This window comes from Pongo pygmaeus, chromosome 4 (assembly GCF_028885625.2).
Source record: "Pongo pygmaeus isolate AG05252 chromosome 4, NHGRI_mPonPyg2-v2.0_pri, whole genome shotgun sequence".
NCBI classification, from domain to species: Eukaryota; Metazoa; Chordata; class Mammalia; order Primates; family Hominidae; genus Pongo; species Pongo pygmaeus.
Window position 1 is genome coordinate 67,787,822 of NC_072377.2, and position 21,515 is coordinate 67,809,336.

The 21,515-nt window shown below is 38.2% G+C and overlaps 1 protein-coding gene across 5 annotated transcripts in view; it reads left to right on the forward strand.

The window, feature by feature from the left end:
* IPO11 (importin 11) overlaps positions 1-21,515 on the forward strand; it is a 220,575-nt gene that overhangs the window by 38,291 nt on the left and 160,769 nt on the right. For all 5 annotated transcript variants that reach the window (XM_063664841.1, XM_054488214.2, XM_063664844.1 and 2 more), the window contains exons 5-7: positions 624-827; positions 16,324-16,456; positions 19,440-19,498. In XM_063664841.1, the coding sequence (XP_063520911.1) occupies positions 624-827; positions 16,324-16,456; positions 19,440-19,498 (396 nt within the window). The remainder of the gene's footprint in view (positions 1-623; positions 828-16,323; positions 16,457-19,439; positions 19,499-21,515) is intronic.

The window sequence follows — 21,515 nt, forward strand, 5'->3', positions numbered from 1 at the left end:
GGGAAACACTGATATGTAGAAATATCATTATTTAAATGCCCAATATTTGGCGTTTCTTTCTACTTTTAGGTCAGGATTCCTAAACTTTGTGGTCACAGGATCTTGTTATACTGCTAAAATTGAAGACCTTAAAGAGTTATATCTGTTGATATTTACTGTATTATAAATTAAAACTGAGAAACTTAAAAATATTAGTGTAAAAAATAAAATACTCGTCAACATGGCAGTTTTGGAAATGAGCAATAGTAGCTATTTCCAAAACAATAAAAATTTAGTGAGAAAGGTGGCATTGGCTTGCATTTTTAGGGTCTGGCTATTTAAGGGAAGACATCTAGGTTTTCATATCTACTTCTTCATTTACTCTGTTGTGATACATGGTGGACGTTATATGAAGAAAACCTCGTTTCACACTGACAGATAATTGGGTAAAGGAGGATCTCATGGGTCCCAGAAAGGGTCTTAGTTCTACCAGGGGTCCATGGGCCACACTTTGAGAACCACTGTTAAAGCAGTCATTCAGTGAAATCGTATTCATTTTTGTCAAATGTATAAGGTGATTTTTCACCGTGAATGCATTCCTTATCTATTGCCTTGATTCCATTTGTTTAATTTTTTCCTTTCAGATTGCAACTCAGATTGCAGTGCTGATTGCAAAAGTTGCTAGATTGGATTGTCCCAGACAGTGGCCTGAACTAATTCCCACTCTTATAGAGTCTGTTAAAGTCCAGGATGATCTTCGACAGCACAGAGCATTACTTACCTTCTATCATGTTACCAAGACACTGGCATCTAAACGACTTGCTGCTGATAGAAAACTATTTTATGATGTAAGTGATTTCACATAGTTAAATTTGATTATGAAAATTGTGTGGCCGGGCGTGGTGGCTCATGCCTGTAATCCCAGCACTTTGGGAGGTCGAGGCAGGTGGATCACGAGGTCAGGCCTGGCCAACATGGTGAAACCCCGTCTCTACTAAAAACTACAAAAATTAGCCGGGCGTGGTGGCACGTGCCTTTGGTTCCAGCTACTCAGGAGGCTGAGGCAGAACGATCGCTTGAACCCAGGAGGTGGATGTTGCAATGAGCCGTGATTGTGTCACTGCACTCCAGCCTGAGCGACAGGGTGAGACTCTGTCTCCAAAAAAAAAAAAAAGAAAATTGTGCTACTTGTAAAAAAAACATGACTATAGTTTTACTTCTGTTGATGTTTTTTGAAAGACTTAATTCTTTCTCATTTTAAGCTGGGCAGTGATATGAATAAAAAGATCACTTAGTTGCCAGTGAGGAGGATTGGTTGTTGGATACACTCTGAAGGCAAGGAGATCAGTTTGAGGCAAAGGAAGTAGTTCAGATGAGATGATACGTCTCTTAAATGAAGCTGTGGTAAAGGGAACAATTAGCTGAGCATAGAGTTGACATTTAGGAGAAGAATTGATATGTCTGGGTAATTGAAGGATGTAGGGCAGATATAGGAAGGAGTTTGACATAAGTAGGGAGTGACAGCCTTTTATCAGGTTTTTTGTACCTTTTTTTTTTTGGTTTTGGGTTCGTGTGTGTGTGTGTGTATGTGTGTTTTGAGACAGGGTTTTGTTCTGTTTTTGGTTGTGTGTGTGTGTGTGTGCGCGCGTTTTGAGACAGGGTTTTGTTCTGTCACCCAGGGTGTAGTACAGTGGCATGATCATAGCTCACTACAGCCTTGACCTCCTTGGCTCAAACCATCCTCCTACCTCAGCCTCACGAGTAGCTAGGACTACAGGTACACGCCACCACGCCCAGATGGTTTTTTAATTTTTTTTAGAGATGAAGTCTCACTGTGTTACCCATGCTTTAAAGTATTTTTAACAGTGTTCTTTGTTACCTTCTGTAATTGTAGAGAAATTAAAGGTATATAATTTTAAGTCTTATTATACGGTCACATGATAGGGCTCAAGAAACTATTTCAAGTCTGTTCTGAATTATGCTGCCCTCCAAAAAAGAAGAGGGTGACATGGTGTTTTGTAGAAAGATTTTTCTTCTTTCTTTTTCTCCTCTAAATGTACTTTAAATATTGCTCATGCTTTTCCCTAAATTAGCAGGCTTTTCCTTGGGAGCTTCCAGAGTTCCTTTTACTTTTGAATTTAGCATGTGGTCTTAAGCAGCTTTTCCTAGACCTCCTTCTGACTTTTGCTCTGGTCTCTACTTCACGGTCCATGATTAAAGATGCTTCATTCTTAAAGAAGGAGATAGCCTAGTCCTATAATGTGGAAAGGAATCAGTGAAGAATATGAAGCATGTGGAAGAGAAGGGATGTAATGGAGGAGCCAAGTGAAGAGAGAGTTCTAGAAGAAAATACTTGTCCTCGTCTTTTTATGTTGCCTTTATTCTTTCACAAAGAATTGGCCAACTTTTTGTTCTGAGGACTCAATTTTGTCTTGGACTCACAGTGTAGAGCCTCTTGTTTGAGTATGGGCTAGGGAAGGGGGTGGGAAGAGCAGTGTATAACCTTGAGCTGTCTTCCATGTCAAAAACATTCGTTTTCAATCTGTTATACACAGACTGAGAGGTTTCTGAACCACACCTTTGGAATCCTCACTTTGAGGATACGGCTTGGCAATTTGCATTTTTAACATGCTCCCCATAGAATTTTTATATACACCAAAGTTTACGTCAGACCACATTGTGTCCTTTTAATTTTTAACTCAATGGGTTTAAATAGCCAGTCTTGGCCGGGTATGGTGGCTCATGCCTGTAATCCCAGCACTTTGGGAGGCTGAGGCGGGTGGATCACGAGGTCGGGAGATCGAGACCATCCTGGCTAATGGTGAAACCCTATCTCTACTAAAAATACAAAAAAAAAAAATAGCTGGGCGTGGTGGCACGCACCTGTAGTCCCAGCTACTCAGAAGGCTGAGGCAGGAGAATGACGTGAACCTGGGAGGTGGAGCTTGCAGTGAGCCGAGATTGCACCACTGCACTCCAGCCTGGGTGACAGAGCGAGACTCCATCTCAAAAAAAAAAAAAAAAAAAACAAACTAAATAAATAAATAAATAGCCAGTCTTATGTTCATCCTAGGATGTTGTGTGTAAGATAAATTATTTTTGATAGTCTAAGGTTGTTTTTCAAATCCTTTTCACTTTTGCTTGATTTCTAGCAAGGACTAAGGAAATGGACCGTTTACTCACTCAAGTCTATCTGTGAAATTGTTTTTCCTTTTCCTCTGTTTTATCCTCACCTCAAACCCTTCACTTCTAGGACTTACTTTTTTGTTGGGGAGAGTCTCAAAATCAATTGTCCAGAAGATTCTTGGTTACAGTTAACTGTTATTAAAGGTTACCAGTCTATAAAAGTTTTAATTCCTATTTCAACTTTATCAAAGTTTACTCTCTAATACGTTGCCTTACAGGTATACTTTATATTTAGTTGAGGCAATCTCCACAGATTGTGGAGATAATCAGGACCTTAAGCTGGATAGCTTGTGTGAGTTAGCTTCTTGCTTGTTTTTTTTTTGTAGTATGAGGCTAGTTCTTCTCCATATAGAAAGAAGTATATGCTTAATTAGCATCTTGTAGTTACTTTCAGTGTAGTAGTTATCACCTTGTGCTGACTTGTAATTGTTGACTTATTTTTCTCCGATTCACTACAGTGTAGCTTTTATTGCTGTCATCCTACTGCATAGTCTAAAAGAGTACACATAATGATTGATGCTCAATAACTGTTAAGTGAATGAACAATAGAATAGGAGACTTATTAGATGCCTGCTGGATTTCAGAGTGATATAGTGCAAAACTTCAAAAAGCAGGATTTCTGAGAGATTACTCAAAGCTAGAGATACGTGGAAAAAATTCAGATTAGCACTTTTTATTTTGGAATGGAGCAATTGAACCTGGAGATAGGGACTATAGTAGGGACTAGGAAGGGTATCCTGTCTAATGCGGTTGAGGTATAAGATGTGTAGTTAATTGAAGGTAGCATATATGGGAAGACATTATTATAAAGAGCAATTTTGCTAGTTAATACAGCTGTGCCTATTATTTTGGTAATCTGAAGCATGGAAAATCTTCCTTTTAATAATAAAGGAAGATGCAAAGATGGTCCTCAAGTATCAAATTAGTTTCCTACATAAAAAAATGTAAGGGCTGGGCTCACGCCTGTGGTCCCAGCACTTTGGGAGGCCGTGGTGGGCAGATCACCTGAGGTTGGGAGTTCAAGACTAGCCTGGGCAACATGGTGAAACTCTGTCTCTACTAAAAATACAAAAAAAATTAGCTGGGCATGGTGGCACACACCTGTAATCCCAGCTACTCAGGAGGCTGAGGCAGGAGAATCAGTTGAACCCAGGAGGTGGAGGCTGCAGTGAACCGAGATTGCGCCACTACACTCCAGCCTAGATGACAGAGAGAGAGTGTCTCAAAAGAAGAAAAAAAAATTAAGCTCATGGTTGAGCTGGTTGCTATAGCAAAGTGTAGTGCACAGGGTACACTTAAAATTGCTACCTGCGGCTCAGTGTGTCTCAACAATTGTTATACCCTTTCCTCCTCTATGTTAAAATAAGTTCTTTTGAGGGGTGACAAATTACAAAATCAGCAGTTGAGAGCAAATTGTTTTGTAGTAACAAAATTGAGCTTGATTTGACACAAGGAATTCTTTTTTTTTTTGAGAGAGAGAGAGAGAGGTGCTGTCTTGGCTCACTACAACCTTTGCTTCCTAGCTTCAAGCAATTCTTGTTCCTTAGCCTCCTGAGTAGCTAGGATTACAGACACAGACATGCGCCACCATGCCCAGCTAATTTTTGTATTTTTAGTAGAGACAGGGTTTCATCATGTTGCCCAGGTTGGCCTGAAACTCCTAGCCTCAAGCAATCCACCTGTCTCAGCCTCCCAAAGTGCTGGGATTACAAGCGTGAACCACTGTGCCTGGCCAGGAATTCATTTTCTTTTTTTCGATAAGGGGTCTCGTTGGCTCACTTGCAACCTCCACCTCCCAGGTTCAGCCCCCCCTAGTAGCTGGGTTTACAGGTGCATGCCACCATGCCTGGCTAATTTTTGTATTTTTAGTAGAGATGGGGTTTCGCCATGTTGGCCAGGCTGGTCTGCAACTCCTGACCTCAGATGATCCACCCTCCCAAAATGCTGGGATTACAGGCGTGAGCCACCATGCCCAGCCAGGAATTCATTTTCTATAAAACAGTATGCCTTTACATATAAACCTAAATATAATAAAATGAACATTAACCACAGTTAAAATCCAAAGTCACTAAAAATAAGGAAATTTAAGGTACAGGTAGCAATTGTAATGAAGTTGTAAGTATGTTAAACTAAATAATGTCCCCGAATCACGATGTGTAACACACAAAAGTGTATGCTGCATAGTGCAGTGGCACAAACATAGGTGTCTATAACCTTAACCTCCTAGGCTCAAGCAATCCTCCTACCTCAGCCTCCCAAGTAGCTGGGACCACAGGGCGCGTACGACCGTGCCCGGCCTGGATATTAGGGATTAATCTTAAATTTTTACTTCTGTCTAACAGTCACTCAACAGTTATTGAATGCTGACTGTGTACAAGAGATATGTACAATATCGTGGGAGACAGAAGACAGAATTAGTAGTCTCTTGACAGTTCATGTGGAAGAATGCAACCCCCCATTTAGTAAGCTATTAAAATCTGACATGGGGCCGGGTGCGGTGGCTCACGCCTGTAATCCTGGCACTTTAGGAGGCTGAGGCAGGTGGATCATTAGGTCAGGAGTTCAAGACCAGCCTGGCCAACATGGTGAAACCCCGTCTGTACTAAAAATACAAAAATTAGCCGGGTGCCTGTAATCCTAGCTGCTGGGGAGCCTGAGGCAGGAGAATCGCTTCAACCCGGGAGGCGGAGGTTGCAGTGAGCCGAGATCACACCACTGCACTCTAGCCTGGGCAACAGAGCAAGACTCTGTCTCTGGGGGGGGGGGGGTGGGGAATATATCTGCCATGGAAGAAAACAAAACTGTATTGCGTTTTTATATTGTTATTATGGTCATGGCTAAAACTTAGCTGAATTTTAAAAGCTGAAAGGTTTATGATGAATAATTTTCTCTTAGGCTGGGCGTGGTGACTCATGCCTGTAATCCCAGCACTTTGGAAAGCTGAGGTGGGAGGATCCTTGGGGCCAGGAGTTTGAGAGCAGTCTAGGCAACATAGTGAGATCCTACCTCTACAAAAAATAAAAAAATTAGGCGTGGTGGTGTATGTATGTCATTCTGGTTACTTGGGAGGCTGAGGTGGGAGGATCACTTAAGCCTAGGAGTTTGAGGCTGCAGTGATATATGATTGTACTAGCCTTGAAGACAGAGTTAGACCATGTGTCTAAAACATAATAGTGTTTCTGCTAAACAACACATGAATTATTTGGATGATAAGGGTAAAAGAATGCTGTGTGGCAAGGTGAAGTCAAGTTACAATACTTCAGAAGGTCATCGTGATGAATTACTATATTTTCTAAACAAAGGAGAACTGCATAGCTGCTTTGAGATGGGTTGGTTAGTGTAAGATAGATCACTCATTCTCATAGCAGAGACTTGCAGACTTACTCCTTGTCAACTTAAGACTTCATAATGTGGTCCTTAGGGGAAATTTCCAAATAATTGAAATTATGAATATTAAATTTGAGAATGCCAAGGCGCCACTTCCATGGTGTAGCTCCAGCCTGTAAGATATTTACAGTGCAGTAAAATTTATTCAATAGATAAATGCCGGCCGGGCGCGGTGGCTCATGCCTGTAATCCCAGCACTTTGGGAGGCCAAGGAGGGTGAATCACGAGGTCAGGAGATCGAGACCATCCTGGCTAACACAGTGAAACCCCGTCTCTACTAAAAATACAAAAATTAGCTGGGCGTGGTGGTGGGTGCCTATAGTCCCAGCTACTTGGGAGGCTGAGGCAGGAGAATGGTGTAAACCCGGGAGGCGGAGCTTGCAGTGAGCTGAGATCGCGCCACTCCACTTCAGCCTGGGCGACAGAGCAAGACTCTGTCTCAAAAAAAAGAAAAGATAAATGCCTTTGTGAGTGAGTCGTCAAATAGGTTTAATAGGTCTTATTTTCACTGTTGTTTTGTTGATTTTAATTGTACATTAAATGCCATGTTGATTATGTTTCTTATCTCTTGCTCTGTGTAATTTTATAGTGGCTTTTTTTCCCCCTGGGGATTGGGTCTCGCTCTGTCACCCAGGCTGGAGTGCAGTGGTGCAGTCTCAGCTCACTGCAACTTCTACCTCCCAGGTTTAAGTGATTGTCCTGCCTCAGCCTCCTGAGTAGCTGGAATTTCAGGTGCATGCCTCTATGCCCGGCTAATTTTTGTACTTTTAGTAGGGACAGGGTTTTGCCACATTGTCCAGGCTGGTCTCAAACTTCTGACCTCAAATGATCTGCCTGCCTTGACCTCCCGAAGTGTTGGGATTACAGGCATGAGCCACTGCGCCCCGCCTATATTGGCTTTTTAAGTACATTATTTAAAGAGTGACTGTCTTAAAGGGTCATTTGTGCTGTGAACCTGTGGGGATTTGAGCCTGTGCATGTGTGTGTGTCTAGGCTTATATTAATATCAAGGTGAAAAAGAACTTTTTGGTGGGAAGTTACTTTAGTGGAGGAGACTCACTAAAGGAGTCTCCACTAAAGGAGGAGACCTTTAGTGGAGGAGACAGACTTGGTTCAAAAGAAAAGAGCTGTGCACTGAACGGAAGAGATTTTGATTGAATACAGCATGGTGCGTATTCTTCCTGTATTGATTCATAAAGCCTCTTGTCTGAGTCCTAGTTAAGGGCCAGGAATAAGAATGAAAATTCCAAAACTATCCCCCAAGTATCTAAAAGTTGCTTTTGAAACAGTGCTGATTTATACCTTACCCATCCATCTATTTATCTGACAAATATTTGGATTCTTACTCTATGCGACCACTTTACGGGATGCCTGAGATAGAGCTGTGGAAAGGTAGGGGCCCACCCAGGGAGTAGAGTAGTTTTACTCTTTTTTTTTGTTCCTCCTCCTTACTGAGTTGATATTTTGGATACATGAGAACAGTGTGTAGGCATTAAGTGGCTGAAGAGAGGCGTAAGGCTGTTGCTAGGATAAGAGACTTAGGGAACTGAAAGATGGGCCACAGTGTCCCTGCTGGGCCTGAGCTATATCACTGGCAGGTTTGAAAACAAAATGAAAATTAGGTTTTACTTTAAAAAGCATGTAAGTAACAAATGCTATAGGTCTTTAGGAATGTTCTTCGTTGACATTCCTTCATTGACATTTTTAATAAATAAATAAATAAATATTAGTTGAGAGACATCAGCAGTTTGGCTGGAAATTGCTTTTGAGATAGATCTTGTACCTACTAAAGCTTCTGGCTTGATACATTTTGGTAATTTAATATATATCTATGTCATAGTTAATTGGAAGCAAATTTATACTTAAGCCTTTTTTTTTTTTTTGAGACAGAGTCTTGCTCTGTTACCCAGGCTGGAGTGCAGTGGTGCAATCTCGGTTCACTGCAATCTCCGCCTCCCGGGTTCAAGCAATTCTTCTGCCTCAGCCTCCCAAGTAGCTGGGACTACAGGCGTGTGCCACCATGCCTGGCTAATTTTGTATTTTTAGTAGAGGCGGGGGTTTCACCATATTGGCCAGGCTGGTCACGAACTCCTGAGCTTATGGTCCGCCAGCCTTGGCCTCCCAAAGTGCTGGGATTACAGGCCTGAGCCACTGTACCCGGCCTACTTAAGCCTTACTAACAAAAAAACGGATTATTACTAAAATAACCTTTTTAGTTATTGTTAAGAATACAGGTGTTTTTAAAATTGAGAATACATTTTAAAAACATGGAAAAGTAAAGAAAAATATTAACTGCCATGTAACTATTACCTAGATCTAATAGTCAACATTTTGCTGTTTTTGCTTTCTGACTTTTTTTGAGCTATTTTAAAGGAATTTAAATTTTTTTAACTAAATTCTTTAACATTTATCTGTGAAAAGATAGATTTATTTTTTAAGTATTTAACTTTTATCATCCTGAGGAAGTAAAAAGTGATTTAATATCATTTAGTACTTTTATCCAGTTTTCTAGATTGTTCTCAAACACATTTTTACAAGTGGCTTGAGCCAGAAAAATGAATAAAGTGCATTTGACATGTCTTTTACAAATCTTTTAATTTTGAATAGTATTGACTTCCTCCCTCTCCCCCTTAAAAATGCCATTGACTTGTTAAAAAAAACTAGATTAGTTGTCTTGTAGGATGCCCTGCCTTCTACATTTGTTGATTATATACCTTGCTGATTAGGTTCAGGCTAAGCAGATTTTGGCATCTATAGCGAATATTTTTTGTCTCAGTATTAGTGATGAATTATTTAATACGTGAACTTTGATGTAAAACTTTTTTGGTGCTAATGTTTCTTAAGGGAAAATTATGAAGACAACAATTCTGAGGCTAAAAAAGTTTAAGAATATTTGAAATGCTAAAATACTTAGTGTGTAATGGTTAGCTTTTGATACTTTGGAGTCAAGGCTTTGGGCTTCTCAGTTACAGCCACTAAGCAGTCAGTAGGTGGCACTGTTTCTTCTGGCTTAGAAATAGAAAATGTTAAGTATTTGGGGGTTTCATGAACTAGTACCTAACATGTTTCACTAAACAGTTTATTTGCATATTGTCTCACTGAATATTCCTTCCCCCCTCCACATTTTTTAGAATCACATGTAGAAAAAAAATTTTTATTTCTCCTACTTGGTTGCTTTATTATTTACTCTTTTCCAGCTGAGCCTTCTGTGAGCATGTATCAGTTGGTGTTTTCTGGAGCAGATAGGAGGTATTCAGGGCTTGTGAATATATTAGTTGGCAATGGTTACTTCCTGTGGTTTCTTCTTTATTCCTGTTGTTTCTTCTTTCTTTATCTCTCTCCCTGCTTTTACTGAAAGGTAAAGGGCTGAAAGGTGTTAAAGAAAAACTTTTCAAACACTTGTAAAGGATGATAAGACAGACTTTATTCAGATGGGACTACTGCAGTGGGGTTTTGCAGTAGGGGAGAGAAATTGTGCTCAACTCTGAATATAAGGAAAAGTGGGAATTTATTGCCAAGGAGCAGGGATGGAAAGGGTGGGAAGTTGGCGGGGTGGGGGGTTGAGAGGATGGAAAATTACTAAAAAGAATCATCAGGAATGAGAGGGAGTTCCTGGCCAAACTGACCTAATAGGATTCTTGCCGAAAGCAACCTGATTAGATATTGATGATATCAGATGTCAAGGACAGGGGATTCTGGCTAAACCAACATAGCAAGATTTCTTGCTAAAATTGGGTGACGCAAAGAACAGACATTTTGGAAGTCCAAAAGTAGAAGCCTAGTTAGAACAAAGATATAGAAAAGCCTAACTAAAGTTTGGTCAAGGAGAGGCTGTTTGTCGAAAGATAGTGCTATTGCTTCTTCATTCCAGCCATTTGTGTAGAGACCTTTCGTAGGCTAGCTAGAGAGTCTTGAATTGGAACTTGAAGAGATGCCTGATGTCCTTAACTATTAGGTTTTTGTTTTTAAATTTCCATAATATTGTTTCTTTTTAAATTTCTGTCTCAAATGCTATATGGCTTCATTTAGCAATACCTGCTGTGTGCCAGGCATCTTATGTGCTTTTTGTATCTGTAGTCCTTAAAGTACAGGTTAAGTACTTCTTATCTGCAATGTTTGGGAACAGAAATGTTTCAGATTTTTTTCAGATTTTGTAATATTTACATTATACTTATGTTGAACATCTCAAATGTGAAAATCTGAAAATTGAAACACTCTAGTGAGCATTTCCCTTGAGCATCGTGCTGGTATTCAAAGTTAAGGATTTTGAAGCAAATACTTCGGGTTTTCAGATTTGAGATGTTTTAGCCTGTAGTTCTCTCATATTAAGTATTACTTTCTAGGGACAGAAAAAGGGAAGAATTAATTAATAGATCAAGATCTAACTTTGCCATTAATATCTATAAATCTTATTTATTTTTGTGAGAAGTAGGGATGAAAATTTCAAAATTGAAAGTTGCTTAAGGTGAAATAGAGTGCAATCTTTGACTACCTGAATTACTGAACTTTCTAACACATTTTTAGAGTCAAATGATAAATAGAAAAGGAGATGATTTTGTGGAACAGAATAGAATTTTATTTTAATGACTTTGGTTCCACCATGTTTAGATGCTTCCTTTTATTCAATCTTGTCACAGTAACAACCTTTGGTATAGTATTCAGAGATGTTCTTTGGTACTTTTTATGCTTTGTTTTGTAGGTGAGTGGGGAGGATTTTATGTTTAATATGTCTCCTGTGATTTGCGTTGTGTGTATGCAAGTGGTAGAATTCTGCAAAGAGATTTTCTTCTGGTAACAGAAGTAATGCCTGAAAAAAAAAAAGAACAGTTTTGCCCCTTTGCTACCATTATTAAAAAAAATACTGTTTTTATTTTTTACAGACAGGGTTTTGTCTCCCAAGCTAGAGTTCAATGGTACACTCATAGCTCACTGCAACCTCGAGCTCCTGGGCTCAAGCAATCCTCCTGTCTCAGCCTCCTGAGTAGCTGGGATTACAGGCATGAGCCACTGTGCCCAGCCAATATAAAATACTGTAGAAAAATCTGACATAATTTCAAAATATGTGGTTATGTAGGGTGGCAAATTCTCCCTTAATGTTTTCTTTCTTGAGCCTGTGCCATGTTTTATTTGACTGACTCTTTTTTTTCTTTTTCAAGCTTAATCTTACTTTTAATTGGGGAACTAGGGAATAGTTACTGTCACCATCCTTTTTTTTTTTTTTTCAGTGAGTCTGGCATGTTGTGGTAGTGGAGGGTATTGAGAATTAGATAAAAGGTCTATGGCTCTTACGACTAGTGAATGGGACTAGTTCTAATTTACACACATATATTACTTATATGTATATGAATATATGTGTATATATAAGAAAAACATTCAATTTATTTTTAGAGACAGTGTCTCACTCTTGTCCTGGCTGGAGTGCTGTGGTGTGATCATAGCTCACTGTAGCCCTGAACTCCTGGGTTCAAATGATCCTCCCACCTCAGCCTTGCAAGTAGCTGAGATTACAGGCATGTGCCACCATGTCCAGCTAATTTGTTAAGAAACATTTTGTAGAAAAAGGGTCTTACTTTGTTGCCTAGGTGGGTCTTCAACTCCTGACCCCAAGTGATCCTCTTGCCTTAGCCTCCCAAAGTGCTAGGATTACAGTTGTGAGATACCATGCCCAGGGTGTACTTTATATTTTGATATCAAAAGGTTTAAACAGGGCCAGGCGTGGTGGCTTATGCCTGTAATCCCAGCACTTTGGGAGGCTGAGGCAGGAGGATCACTTGATCCCAGGAGTTTGAGACCAAGCTGGGCAACATAGTGAGACCCTATCTCTACAAAAAATAAAAATAAATATATACATTAACCTGGTGTGGTGTACCCCTGTACTCCCAGCTACTCAGGAGGCTGAGGTGAGGGGATTGCTTGAGCCCAGGAGATTGAGGCTGCAGTGAGCCGTGATCGTGCCACTGCACTCTAGCCTGGGCAACAGAGTGAGACTCTGTCTCAAAAAGAAAAAAAAAGTTTAAACAGAACTTAGTTATACCAAAAATGTTTATCTCTTTTATACAATGCGGTTAATTGTTAGTTATTGTATTAAGAGACATTAGAGCATAGAAGATAATAAGGCAGGTTTTGAGCACCTTCCTTGGATTCAAATCCTGTCTCTTCCTTTTACTGTGTTCTTTATTCTTGCGCAAGTTACTTAACTTTTCTGTGCCTCACTTAATTTTCTTATTGTAAAAGGAGATTAAATAATATCTACTTTTAGATTGTGATGATTAAATAAGTTAACACAGGTAAAGTGCTGAGAGTAGTACCTAGTGCATGGTAAGGTTTAATAAATGTCTTATTCTGTAAATGTTACTTTATTTACCATTTATGTCAAAATTATCTACATAAATACTTGTACACTGATAAACTGATATACTGAACATACCTTTTATTTGTTTTATTTTTATTTTTTAATGACAGAGTCTCGCTCTGTTACACAGGCTGGAGAGCAGTGGGGTGATCTCAGCTCAGTGCAACCTCCACCTCCTGGGTTCAAGCATTTCTCCTGCCTCAGCTTCCCGAGTAGCTGGGATTACAGGCACGTGCTACCACGCCCAGCTAATTTTTGTATTTGTAATAGAGACGGGGTTTCGCTCTGTTGGCCAGGCTGGTCTCAAACTCCTGACCTCAGGTGATCCACTCGCCTTGGTACCCCAGAGTGCTGGGATTACAGGTGTGAGCCACCGCACCTGGCCTATGTGTGTTTTTTTTGTTTGTTTGTTTTTGGTGTTTTTTTTTTTTTTTTTTTTTTGAGATGCAGTCTTGCTCTGTCGCCAGGCTGGAGTACAGTGGGGAAATCTCTGCTCACTGCAACTTCTGCCTCCCAGATTCTCCTGCCTCAGTCTTCCGAGTAGCTGAGACTACAGATGTGTACCACCATGCCCAACTAATTTTTGTGTTTTTAGTAGAGACAGGGTTTCACCGTGTTGGCCAGGATGGTCTCGATCTTTTGACCTTGTGATCCTCCTGCCTTGGCCTCCCAAAGTGCTGGGATTACAGGTGTGAGCCACTGTGCCCAGCTGGTTATTTTTTATTGTTGTTGTTTTCTTTGTTTTTTTTTTGTTTGTTTGTTTTTGAGACAGAGTCTCACTTTGTCACCCAGACTGGAGTGCAGTGGTGTGATCTCGGCTCACTGCAGCCTCCCTTCCTGGGCTCAAGGCATCCTGGCATCCTCCCACCATAGCTCCTCAAGTAGCTGGAAGTATAGGCGCACCCCACCATGCCTGGTTAATTTTTTTTGTACTTTTTGTAGAGACCATGTTTCGCCATGTTGCACAGGCTGGTCTCCTGACCCCAAGTGATCATCTGCGTCAGTCTCCCAAAGCACTGACATTACAGGCATGAGCCATCGCGCCTGGTGTGAGCATACCTTTTAAATGAGTTCAAGTGACTTCAGATAATAGCGACACAAAAAATTTCAATATAAAGTCCTTTTAAACAATTTTAACATAATCTATACAGACGTTAATGTTAACAGGTAGTTTTAAGGAGATGCAAAGAAAAGCTATAAAATTACTCAAAATGTCGTTTTGTTGTAAGCAAGATATTGGTTTAAAGTATAATAGTTTTTTGGTCTTATTTGAAATTTGGATATGGCACCCTTTGAGTTTTTGTTTTATTACAAAAAGACACAGTACAAAACGGATCTACAAATTATAGCCAAGGCTCTAGATTTCGTTTTTGGGGAGTTGAAATATTTGCTACAATAAGAAATTTTACTTTAGTTTAAAATGTAATTTTAGGTGTTTTGTAGAATTCTTACCTCTTCTGCCTCTAAATCCTTCTGTTTGTATTCTTTCACTTTCTTCTGACAAAATATTTTAATGATGTATGTGTTGGGAAAGTTTAGGATGTTGTGTATTACACAGTAAGTACAATAAAATTTAGGATGATAGATGTTTTTTCAATTCTGGATATATATTTCAGTCTTTTATTTTCTGAAAGGACTTACTAAGAAAAATACGAATTCATTTTTCATTTTATGGTTTACTGAAGTTATAAGTAAAGCATGCAAGTTTGTTGAAATAAAGCTTTTTTTTTCCCCACTTTTTAAATATTATTTCCCTTCTATCAGAGTGAATGTTTGCTTCTCTGCTATAATACTACTTCATGGGAAAATGTCACTTTCAAACTCTTTTTATGATACAGTGATTTGTGTCGTAACACTATGAATTGAGAGAATGATCACTAAAGTATTTTGGCTATAATGAAACATTAGGATTCAACAGTTTGATTTTACTCTTTGAAATATTGCATATATACTTGAGAATATGCTAAAGTAGCTTAATGAGTAGTCATTGTACCTGTTGTGAAGTATACACACAAGATGAGGAAGGGCCAAGGCATCCCTGACTGATTTAGTTTGTAAAGATACAGTGAACCACTTTTAGATTCAGGCAGTTCATTATTTAATTTGGATAGAGAAAGGAAGCACCTACAGGTGCCAGCTTCCTGTGGGCCTTGTCTCATACACCAGAAAGAATGACACAGAAACAATAGGAGATGGATGACTCTAATGTGACTTGTGGGATGCCTAATTGCTGAGAAGCCAATTCTAGACTATATAGCTCAGTAGTTTTATATTCTGCAGTGTATTTTAAGGGGAATAGGGCAGAAAACCTTATACCTCTTCAGAACCTGAGAGGTGATGAGTAACTGTCTCATGATAGCCTAATGGAGGAGATAAAGAGACGAGTAGGAGATGGTCTTGTAAGTTTCTTACAAGCCTTCTATCCTCTTGTGTTCTGGGAGGATCACAGGATGTTTTGCCAAGACTCAGATTAACTGAGGTTCAAGCCTTTGCTAAGCTTGTGTGTTCTGTGTGGATACATACAAAGTTGCCCTGGGGGATGTGGTGAAGCCGTTTTAATGGCACATTAAAAATACTTTAACAAATGGAATTTGATTTTTTCATAAAAATATGATTTTAACAGGATTGCAACTCTGGTTTCTGATGCCTGTTCTATAAATAGTATTTAATTAGCCAACATGAGATGCTTATATCTTGAGTAAGAAAAAGCATTCTGAAGTACGCTGATGATAACTAGTCATAAATACTTTTATCTAATTTTAATTTAAAGTAAATAGCCATGTAGACTCAGCTGGATTGCTCCGAGAACTCCTGGAAAAAATTGAAGATATCACTGGAAGATGTTCTGCCTCAAAGTGTGAGGCAGAGATTAACTACATTCTTAATGAGAGGGTCAGGTTTTTAAATATCAGCACACTTTAGTAAAGCAACTGAGAAACCATGTGGTTTGTATGTTCCTGGCATTAAATGTGCAAAAGCCATATGGGTAGAACTGGCAGAACACGGAAGGCTTTCTCCTTTGTATGTCTTCATATATTGATTTATCTGACATACTCAGTGACAGTCCATAAATCATTGTTTTAAACTGAGGTTGCAACCTATTAGTGGAGATAAAAAGAATAAAAATAGAATATATAAGACTGCAATGCAGGCATTTGATGAGGTATTGATATTGTTTTAAGAAACTAATATTTTAGGGGTGTGTCTGTATGTATTTAGCAGCCAGTGTAAGCTGTATGTGTTACTGTGCATTGTGGCTAAAAAAGTATGAAACATTGCCACAAATATTCTTTGACTATTTCAGATCTCTCAGAAAATGTGTGCTTAGTTGTAAAACTAAAATATATTACTTTGTAGTTCTAATGTATTACTGAAATCTATAATACACTATGAATAAATTTGTTGCCTTTTTTTTGCAGTTAGCTTCTGGAATTTATAATTTTGCCTGTTCTCTGTGGAATCACCACACAGACACATTCCTGCAACAAGTTTCTTCTGGCAATGAAGCTGCAATTCTGAGTTCATTAGAACGAACTCTGCTATCATTGAAAGGTACTATTAAGCTTGATATGTTCATTTTTGAAATGAGATACCTCAGAACAGTCACCAAATAGTTCCTTTAGATGGGTTTTCTGTTCCCAGTTTCACTGGAAAAATAAGAGGTTTATTTCTCCCTGAAAGATAAGGGCTTATTTATAGTTCTGTGGCAGTAGCTTTTCCTCTACCCCTTCTAATTTTTGAAAGCACATATAGTAAGTTGAAGTGGATAGTTAGGTTCACATTATTGCGGCCTCATGGCTCTGAATATATTTTTTTCAAATGCTTCTAGTTTTTGTTTGTACTTTATTTTTCTCATTCTGGACCCCTACACTTATCATTGTCATGCCAACTTTCCTAAAATTTTTTCTCCAGGCTGGAATGAGCACTGTCTTCCATCCCTCCTTCCCCTGGAAAGGCAAGGTTCCATCTTTCTTCTTAGTGCCTCAGGCTCACTTGGATTTCAGAAGATGCTTGATAGGATGCCATCTTGGCCTGCGTCTTGGTATATGTTGCTTGCAGGCATTCCCTTAGCATAAATCTCCATCTCACTTTCCTTGAGCTGTTTATCTTGATGAATGTATTCCCAGGTTCCTTTTCTTCTAAAATATACTCATTTGTCTCATTCTCTTACTTTTCTAGTCCCTGTCTTCTTTCTGTTCTGGTTGCTAAGACTCTTTTAGTTCTTTTTGTTTGTTTGTTTTTTGTTTTTTTGGACAGACAGGGTCTTGCTCTGTCTCCCAGGTTGAAGTGCAGTGGCATAATCATAGCTCACTGCAACCTTGAACTCCTGGGCTCAAGTGATCCTCTCACTGCAGCTTCCTGAGTAGCTGGGACTACAGGCACATGCCACTGCACCAGGCTGATTTTTACATCTTTCTGGTCTTGAACTCCTAGCTTCAAGTGATCCTCCTGCCTTGACCTCCCAAAGTGATAGGATTACAGGGATGAGCACTGTGCCTGGCCTAGTTTGTTTTTCTTAGTTTGATCTCAGGCAGCATCAGTTTCTGTCTTACTCTCAGTTTGCATTCTTTTTAGTTTTACCTATAAGTTCTTTTATCATACTCATTCTGGTACCTTGGAGTCCCATCAGTCTTGGCATTGCCTTAATACATCACTTACTTTCACCAGACAATGGATGCACAAATCCCTAACTGTCAGCACATTTTGTGAAACCTGTGAAGAAATGTTTGAATGATTTTAAAGGACTGTTGAAAAATAAAATCCATTGTAGAAGTAGTTATAAAAGTGAGTGGAGGTGGTTTTGTTAACATCCTTGAGGAAGAAATTATAGACATTGGAGAGAAATGTTTGCTCAGAAAGAATTACAGAAACTGATATAAGGCTGTGTATACAAAGCTGTGTGTATAGTAGTATATTTAATGATTAAGAGATTTTCAAGATTTCTTTTGATTATAGGGTTTTCTTAGCTTATTGATTTCAAAGCCTAACTCCTGACGAAAAAGGTGTAGCTTTACTATATCTTTGCGTGCCTTAAGCTTTTGAATACCTCGCCATCTGAAGGTCTTAGATTCACATTAAGTTTTTAGAGACATCCTGCCCTGGAAAATTTTGTTCTGTAACTATACGTTTCTGTTCTGAAATGAAGAAATACTCCAAACTAGAATTTTTGTTTTGTGTAATCTCTATCTGAATTTACACTTATGTGCATTTAGTATCTTTTAGACATAGATGCATTCATTATTTCATTCGACAAATCTATAGGTCCTTGGCACTGGGGAGACAGACTTAATAAAATGATCCCACAAATATATTTAAAGTGACACCTGTGACAGAGGCCTTATGATGTTATGATAACTGATAATATGATCAGAAAACATTTCCCTGAGAAAGGGATCTTTGAGCCATAATCTTAAAGGATAAGTGGAAGTTAACTAGGTGATGAAGGGAGAAGGAAAGGATCCTCTCAGGTATTGTGGCTCAAGGTCTTGTGGTGAGAAAGCATATCCAGAATAAGGGATTCAATTTGAATTCTGTTTTATCCTTACGAAAACGAGGAAAACTTACTGCATCGTTATGATGCAGCAACTTCTGAGTTGCATATGATGATTTCAAACTGAAGGTCTTATAAACAGCTACATTCTAAACCTAATTTTAATACATTGCTTTAGACTTACAAACCGAAGGTCTAGTAGACAGCTACATTCTAAACCTAAGTTTAATCCATTGCCTTTAGACCTCATAAACACTATTTAAGGTATAATTCTTTAGTACTGTAATAGCAATGCTTATTGAATGAACTTTTAATTTTGTCTCTTTCACTGTCACCATCCTTATTGTTGCTAAATAATTGCTATATTTTACATATACCATGGAATCCATCAATAACCCTATGAAGTAGGATTTGTTAACCGCATTTTACAGATGAGGAAACTGAGATGAGAAATGTTGCCCAAAGTAGTATTACAACTGTAGACAATAGAGCAAGGATTTAAATCTAGCTCTGCCTTCAAATCTGTTATCCTGCTAATCTGTGTACACTAGTTTGTCAGTGTTACTCATGAAATGTCACAGTTGAGCAGTGTAGTTGATTCCAAATTTGGAAATAGGGTTTAATTTTTATATCGTTTTTAGGAGATAATTGTATTTCCATTAATATAGCCTAAAACTGAATGAAGTTTTTTGGTTACCGTTGAGTCATAGCTTAAAGTTTGTGAACTAGAAATAACTTTCCCAATTTCAGTTACCGCAGGTAAGAAGTACTAACAATTATATAAATTACACTAAATTTTGGAATCCAGTTTTAGAAACATGAGTAGTAACAATAAGTCAGAAGAACACTGCATTTGTGAGTTAGAAGAACTGGACTTTAGTTCCATTTTTCCCACTAATTTCCCAGCCAAATGACCAGGAGTTAACTTTCTAACCCAGATTAACCTCCAAGCTTGATTAAGTTTTGCGATTCGGAATCTTTCTTGTGATTGTAATTTTAGTAGGATAAAATAAGATTCAAGTAAAGCTTGCTTTTGCTTTTCAGTGCTGCGTAAGTTAACTGTTAATGGATTTGTGGAACCTCATAAGAATGTGGAGGTGATGGTAAGTGATCGAAGAAATTTGCTGTGACTTTGGGAAAGTGGTATTTTCCTGAATGTTTGAAAGAGTGCTCTTTTTATTTGGTATTCAATTAGAAGAGTTTTTATTAAGTGACCATCTAGTTTTTTACCATTCTGACTTTAGACTTCTGGTCTGTTTTCACTACGTCAAAGTGGCTGTTGTGTGAAGGAGAGGAAATAGGCCTAGGATATTTCTCAAGGATGCCATGGTACATTGAGAGTGTTAATTTGAATTTAAATTAAAATGAACTTCTGTGAATTTGAATGCTATTATAACATTACTAGGTACATTGTAGATAGTTATTTATATACTTAATATTTTCCTTTGTTTTTATGTATTTAAAATAAATTTGTTTTTTTCTGTCTGATCATTACATTAATACATGCTCTTCACAATCAATTAAAAAAATAAATATATAAGAGAGAAAAACCTTGTCAATAAATCAATCATAAGTTGTGATGTATATTCATTGTAGATAGCCATCTTCTTTTTTTTTTTGAGACGGAGTCTCGCTCTGTCACCCAGGCTGGAGTGCAGTGGTGCAATCTTGGGTCTCTGCAACCTCTGTCTCCTGGGTTCAAGCAGTTCTCCTGCCTCAGCCTCCCAAGTCGCTGGGATTACAGGCATGCACCACCACGCCCAGCTAATTTTTGTATTTTTAGTAGAGACGAGGTTTTACCATTTCTGCCAGGCTGGTCTCGAACTCCTGGCCTCAAGTGATCCGCCCTCTTTGGCCTCCCAAAGTTCTGGGATTACAGGCGTGGCCATGCTTGGCCTAGATGCATTTTTTTTTTTTTTTAATAAATGAAATGGCATTTTATTATACTTAGATTTGTGTTAGTATTCACAGTAAGTTTAGCTCAGGTAAAACATTGCTTTTTGTAAGTTGCTTTGGGGGTTGCTCAGGAGTTGAGGAAAAAACAAATCTAATTGGGTCTTTGGGTCTCCCCTACTAGATTTGACCAGAGCCATTAAAAAAAATAGTATTTTTTGTATATTGATGAGATTTGATTGAAGTAATTGTTCTATTGTTAAAAGAGTTTAAAACCCATAATATACATCATCATAATGTGATGGTTATTTCATTTTGTGAAAATTGACATGCTTTTTTTTAAGTTAAAAATTTCAGGAAAAGAAACTAAAAAATCATTTATAATCTTACTCTTCAGAGATACTGCTAAAGTTTATAAATATCCTTGAAGACATTTTATGCGTATTATTCTGGATAGACCTTTTCACTTAATTTGATACAAATGGGATCATATTTACATGTTGTTTCCTTACTTACATTTTAAAAACAAACTCAGCATATTACAGATATTTTTCTCTTGTCAGTTATATTGTTACACGTTATTTTTAAAGTAATTGTATGGTACATTCATATGATGAGTGTCAGTAGACTAATTTTTTTAAAAAGAGATATTAATATAGGATTCTTATAATGTACTTACACAATTGTCTGTTGACGGACATATAGGTTCTCAGTTTTTCATTTTTGATAAAAGATATAGAGTGAACATTTGGGTAACTGTTATGTGATTTTCTAATCTCTTTAGGATAAATTCCTAGAATTGAAAATGTTGGGTTAAGCATATTCCCCTCCACAGTATTGATACATATTACCAAATTGCTGAAAGATAATATCAAGCCTCGATTTAAATCCAGATACATTTTAATTGCCATGCTGCCAAAAAAGATTTTCGAGAAACCAACTTGACAACTCCTTTTCAATTCCCTAACTAGAATGTATAAATTCCATGAAGGGAGGGGCTTTGTTTTATTCACTGTGACTCGGAGCTTGGAACAGTCTTTTCTGTATAGTAAATGCTCAGTAGTTATTTGTTTAATGAATAAATCCTTTATGGTAGAAGCAGTATGTCAAAGCCTCAGGAATTATATGCAATATTACTCTCATTATATTAACTAGAATATTATGTTTATCTTTTTTTAAGTGAAAATGAATTGATTTGATTTATATTCCTATAAGGTGAAATAGTAG